The sequence below is a fragment of the Ursus arctos genome, unplaced genomic scaffold, assembly GCF_023065955.2.
Source record: "Ursus arctos isolate Adak ecotype North America unplaced genomic scaffold, UrsArc2.0 scaffold_16, whole genome shotgun sequence".
Lineage (NCBI taxonomy): Eukaryota > Metazoa > Chordata > Mammalia > Carnivora > Ursidae > Ursus > Ursus arctos.
In genome coordinates this window covers 58,689,960-58,695,617 of record NW_026622830.1, presented here as the reverse complement: position 1 = coordinate 58,695,617, position 5,658 = coordinate 58,689,960, and the positions used below count along the sequence as shown (strand labels likewise).

The 5,658-nt window shown below is 58.0% G+C and overlaps 1 protein-coding gene across 1 annotated transcript; it reads right to left on the bottom strand.

Annotated features, from left to right (window-relative positions):
- Positions 1-408: 408 nt before the first annotated feature.
- Positions 409-5,467, bottom strand: LOC130543881 (ral guanine nucleotide dissociation stimulator-like). The gene is made up of 6 exons (XM_057312941.1): positions 4,689-5,467; positions 4,173-4,540; positions 3,179-3,394; positions 2,707-2,810; positions 2,130-2,199; positions 409-1,520 (listed from the first exon to the last, which is right to left on the bottom strand). The coding sequence occupies exons 1-6, from the start codon at positions 4,939-4,941 to the stop codon at positions 1,389-1,391; spliced, it is 1,143 nt and encodes a 380-aa protein (XP_057168924.1). The 5' UTR covers positions 4,942-5,467; the 3' UTR covers positions 409-1,388.
- Between the last annotated feature and the right edge of the window lie 191 nt (positions 5,468-5,658).

The following is a 5,658-nucleotide window of genomic DNA, read 5'->3' as shown; positions in this document are numbered from 1 at the left end:
GCACACATTGCCATCCTCCTCCCTGCAGATTCATCCGGTCTCCACCTGTTCTCAGAGGTGAGTATCAGTAGCCCCTCCTCCGGGAAGTCCTCCTGGATGCCATGCTCTGTCCCCATCTCCTAACGGGATGGGACTTGCACTGCTTTCTTCTCAAGGGATCCCAGGAAATGTGAGGTGGAGGGGATGGAGCCAAGCAATGTTCTTCCCAGGGACATCTCTGAGGCCCACTCCCTACCCTTCCCTGCGGGAAGCGCCACATATGCTCACCTTATTTCTTTTCTGGTGGTTGATCTCATTCCCCTGGAAAGCAGACAAAGTCCATCAGAATGAGGCCCCTGGTTCTTAGGAGCACTTGATTCCCATCCCTTCTCATGCTGCACCATGGCCAGGACCCGTGAGGGGGCCGTGCATACACAGATAGTGGGCCTGGGATCTAGGCCAGGCTCTGGGGTCCAGAGAAAGGAGGACATGGGGCAGATGGACTGGCTACAGGTCGGGACCCTGCAGCACCACCCTCTCGGAAGACAGTAGGGGAGGCCGAAGCCTCAGGCAGGAAGGGGCTGCTACGGCTACGGAGGTGCTTGCTGACGTGGAGGGTCCTGACTTCATTCTCCCCCCACGGGCAAACTCACCGGGGGAGGCTGAGGTCCACTCAGACAGACCTCATGCAGCTTTGCCTTCAGGAAGCTCTGCTGCTTCACCAGTCTTCGGCACCGGGAGCCGTGGCCTAACTGCAGCCTCACCTCGCTCATCCCTGAGATGGGCAACAGCCCCCAGGCTCACAGGGTAGCCGTGAGGCTGTCATGAGGAGAGGTTTGCCGAGTCCTGAGAGCTCAGGGCTCAGTACAGGGGCGTTCTGCTCCCAAACCTCCGGATTCTGGTCCCTCCCCCACAATCCTCAGGCTCACCCACCTCCAGATAGTCCTCCATGGCGGTATCTAACATCACCAGCTCGGTGAGAAAAGTGCCAAGGAAAGGCACGACACCCTGTGTCATGAGGGGGAGGGTTGGGATGAGTCCCTGCTCGCTGGTGTCCACAGGGACCCTCCACTGAAAATGCTCCAGCCTCCTAGCCCACCGCAGGGGCTCACGTGGAGCAGCCTAGGACCCTTAGCAGCCTCCCCCCCACGGGTTCCCTTTCCCCTCCCCCTCCCAGAACATCAGACTCCTCCTCATCACCTTCAGGGCCTGCTTTTCAAAAATGCCAGGGAATGGAGCACTAGGTCGGTCCCTCCCCACCCGCAAAACCCATTCTCTATGGACCACTCTGGGCCCTCCTCCTGGTCCTTTTGAAATAAGAATTGTAGAAGCTGTGGCCCCAGGAGCCGCAGCTGGAGTGGGAAGGACCCCCCCTTCCTGATCTTTCCTTTTTGGGAGGCTTCCAGCCCTCAGGGAGGAGCCCTCCTCCTCCTCTGACTTTGGAGGCCCTGGGCCTCAGGCACACTCACCTTCTTCTGCATCCTCTTCTGGGCTCCCCGGAGGGCCATCACCAGGGTGGCAAATCTATTGGATGGTCGCTCCTGCAGGGCCAAGGACAAGTTCCTTGAGACCATCATACCCTCAGGCCACTTGCCCCCACCATCTTGGACGTCAGAACCTAGACATCTGACCTAACTCATACTGATCCTGAGGCCCCATTATCCAGAAGCAGGCCGTGAGTGATTCCAGAACAATCTCATTCCAACATTCACTCCATGTGTGACCTTGAGCTTGCAGCCTGGCCTCCCCAAGCCTGTTTTCTCATCGGGAAACATGACAACTCCACCTATCTCCCATGGTCTCCTGAGGACTCAGGGTCCTATTACTCTCATCATTGTTGTGGCCCTCAACCCAGCCCAACCCCATCACTGAGCACAGGTCTGTCCTCTGGGCTCTCCAGGTTTGTAGAGGCCCCCACCTGGACCAGCTGTCAACACAGAGAGAGAGGGTGTGTAGGCTAGGGAGTCTGCTTGGACACCACCTGCTTGCCCCCTCGCCGCCAACGGCATCCGCACCTAGGCTGTCGCCACATTCATGCCAAAGGCTTCCCCTCCCCAAGGAATGCTTCAGACCATTCCCGACTTCATCCACTCAGGATCCTATTCCCTCCCACCCCTCGTCTCTTTCCAGACCTGCACCTTCCAGGCTACCTTGATGAGCAGGTTCCTGCCCTGTGCGCTGTCCTTGCTGCACAGCTTTTGAAAGATCCTCAATGGCTTCCTGAAGAGAGGCAAGGGAGGCACGATCAATCGACAAATAATGTGGCAGGGTTGAGTGCGAGTGCCTTTTCTTTGAGAACCCCAGAGTGTCAACCTGCCTGGTTGAGGGTTTCTTCTGGGATCCTCTGAGCACTAAGGTCTTTGTAGGACATGGGAGGGAGCTCTCATGTGGCTCGTCCTGGGCCTCCCTTCCCATATTCATTGAGAAACGCTGTTTGGGTCAATTTGGGGTTCAAATGGGCAGAGAGCTTAGTGGCTGTCAAGGAAACACGTGAAGAGATTTAATGCAGTTCAGCCCCGTGTGGGACATTTGGCAAAACTGATTTCTAAAGCGGGAGGCATGGTGGCCTCCTCACCAGGAAGGCTGAGAGACCTACCCACCAGCCCAGGTCCTGTGGTCGGGGTTTGCTGCCTCCCAGAAGGTCCAAGCTGCCTGAGGGGGAAGAGGACAAGCCTCTGGGAGCTCCCTCGTCCATCCTGGTCCCTCCATGGACAGAGGCCTACTCACCTGGAAACCTTCCCCCACGTGTTCTCGAGGCGGTGAATGGAGACACTCTGTAGAGCCGAGAGGATGGCATGTAAGGACGAGTAGTTCCTCAGGGTTTGACAGGCCTGGGGAGGGAAGAGAATGGGATGTCACTTGGGGAGCCGGCACCTTATTGGCTCTCAAGCTTCAGTCCCCCTCAGGGGAAAGTGCTCCTGCTGGAGGAAGCCGCTGTCCAGGGACCTGCCGAAGGGCACACGTGAGGCCCAGAGGAGGAGGAAGATTTTACCTCACTCCAAGGAAGGAGCCAGGCAGAAACGGAGCATCCCAGCATGGGGCCATGCAAGGCAAGGTCAGCATGCCCCTGGACGGAAGAGCCTAGGGACTGCACAGTCCCTAGGGCAAAGACCAGGGCCTTCCACCCTGAGACCTGATCAAGGGAAGAGCAGTGCCCGAGACTCAGGAGAGCACCTCGGCTGGGCTTCCCGTTGCATACCTTGGCCACCTTGATCCAGTGCTCCACCACCATGGCCCTGTCCCGGGCTGTCATGCTCGGATTGCCAAGGCAGGTGGTGATGACACACTTGGCCACACCATTGAACTGGGCGACAGTGGCCCGGACTGTGGGTGCCAGGTGCTCATTGCCAGGCTTGTTGCGCTTGGACCAGACGGAGCCCAGGCACTGATGGGGCAGCAGCTTCTTGAACAGCTCCTAGAGAACAGGCGGACCTTGGTTCACCCAGCCATTTCCCATGCAAGACTCATGTCCTACGTAGGGGTCACAGGTCAGAGCTGGACCTCAGGGAGCTGAGAATCTGGCCTGAGCCTGGTTCGAGACTGTGGATTTCATTCCATTGTTTTTCCCTGAGGGAACCCAGTACACAATGACCCAGGAGCAAACAGAGCAAGGGAAGGAAGGAGGGCATTGGCACCCTGATCATGCTCAGGAACTCCCAGCTCCAGGTGGCACTGCAAGGTGGTCCAACCCAAGGGGGCTTCTTCCCCTCCCCTCCAACTGGTCATCCCCCTGGTCCTTCCCCCCTTTCAGATGCACATTCTCACACGGGAGCTGCAACCACACGTTTTTCCGTCTGCCCTGTCCTCATGGACACATCAGATGCCTAATCAATGCTGAGGGTACTCATCCTCCAAGTCACATGAGTGGGTGACCCATGGACTTGACTGAACACAGGGAGCTGCCCTCCTCCACCCACGGGACCAGGGCCTGCCCATTGGTCTCTCCATTCTGGCTCATTTCTTCTCCCTAGTACCTCCGTATCAGTGCTTATCAGGGTCTCTCGCTACAGTCCGCAGCTGGACAGTGAAAGCTTGGGGCTAAGCGCCTTGATGGGTTGACAGGGTTGGGAAGTGGTGGAGCTGAGATTTGGTCCCAGACCATAGGAGTCCACATCAGGGAAAGGCAGGTGTGGGGCAGGTGAGAGCAGAAGGAAGGCGTGCCCCTGGCCCACCCTGAGAGCCCAGCTGCTCACCGCATCCATATACGTGAGCTGCTCTGCCACCAGCCTGGGAGGGAAGTCCAGGAGGTCAGGCTTCTCCTCACCCAGCTGGTTCTTTGGGGTGACCCAGCGGTGGCAGGAAGCCTCTGGGGCCGCGGTGGGCTCTGTGGCTGTTGCTTGAGTGAAACTTTCCAGCAAAAAGGGTGGTCCAGCTGACTGCTGCTCAGCACCCGGCACACATGCAGAAGATGGGAGCACGGGTTGCAGTTCTGGAACAGCTGACAGAGGGGAGGCTGGCTCTGACACCGCAGGTGACAGTTGACACAGAGCCGGGGTCGCCTCTAGCTCTATAGGAGGCCCTGTTCCTGGCTCTGCCGCTGGAAGGAGCCCTGGAGCTGGCACTGGGGCAGGAGACAGAGAAAGGTTCATCCACATCACTGACTTTCCGGATGCCTTTGCAAAACCAGGACAGACCCCATGGCCTTGAAAGGAATACCCAGCCCATGAACCCCATCCCAGTTAGCCTTCCCAGCTTGCCATCCCCCTTACCCTCCACCTCTGCCTCAGTGAGCGCCAGAAGTTCCCGCTGCATCAGGAGAAGGGGGACATGGTTTGTCAGGTCCCAGGCATGCCACTTCAGAACCATGGCCCCATGCACATAGGCCACCTTGATCTCGACACGGTCACGGCCCAGGGACTGATAGATAGCCTGCAAATTCTGGTCAGGCCAGGTACCCAAGAAGGGAGACAGGGTGCTGGGGAGAGTCATATGTGGAGCAGAGTCAGAGGCCTGGCCTTGCATTGCACATGCTACTCCCACAGCACCGTTCTTTCTGTATGGGTCCCAGAGGATGGCCCCAGCCCCCTTCCAACCCCTCTCTAGCTGCCCTCGTAGTGGGAGGCCTGGTCCTCCAGAAAACCTGAATGAGTCTGGTTTTTCCACTTCTCCTCTCCTCTACCTGGCCATGGGCCTGATCTACTCTATCCTCCATGCACACCAGTATCAAGGCTCAGGTTGGAGGCAGATTTGTGAGTGGTCGGCTCAGCACACCCTCGGTTCTTGGCCCCTGTTGGGGTGGTCAGCGGGGAGGGGCAGGCAGAGCAAGTTGGGACCGTCAAAGGGATGGGTGTTTCAGGCACCCACTGAGCCCAGACTGTGCTCTGCCGCCCAGAGGGCCCGGGACCCCGTCCACAGCCTTCTTTGACTCATTTGCTTCTTCACATGAAGCCCCCCAGATGAAGCCCACCCACTGGAAATCAAGAGATCGGTGAGATCCCTGGTTTGGCAAATCCCTCCCCAGCCACCACCCCTGTAGTCCCCCACCCTGCTCTGTGGAGGCAGCCAGCCCTGCTTCTGGACCCAAACCCCTGTCCCAGTTTTACTTGATCATTTCATCTGTCCTATGATCCAGCTCTCGGTGGATCCTTTCAAAGCTAGAGGAGGCTACGAAGATGTCACATCTAACAACCATTGGAGATGCGTGCTTAGGGTGTGCAGAGTGCCTATCTGACCCTCTGA

What these genes read in the sequence shown, in the direction of transcription:
- LOC130543881 (XM_057312941.1), bottom strand. Translation starts at nt 4,941, where the DNA reads ATGCAAGGCCAGGCCTCTGACTCTGCTCCACATATGACTCTCCCCAGC. An exon ending in CACTGAGGCAGAGGTGGAGG is followed by an intron (nt 4,541 to 4,688) that starts GTAAGGGGGATG and finishes CTCCTGCCCCAG; the next exon opens with TGCCAGCTCCAGGGCTCCTT. An exon ending in ACTGGATCAAGGTGGCCAAG is followed by an intron (nt 2,811 to 3,178) that starts GTATGCAACGGG and finishes TTCCCTCCCCAG; the next exon opens with GCCTGTCAAACCCTGAGGAA.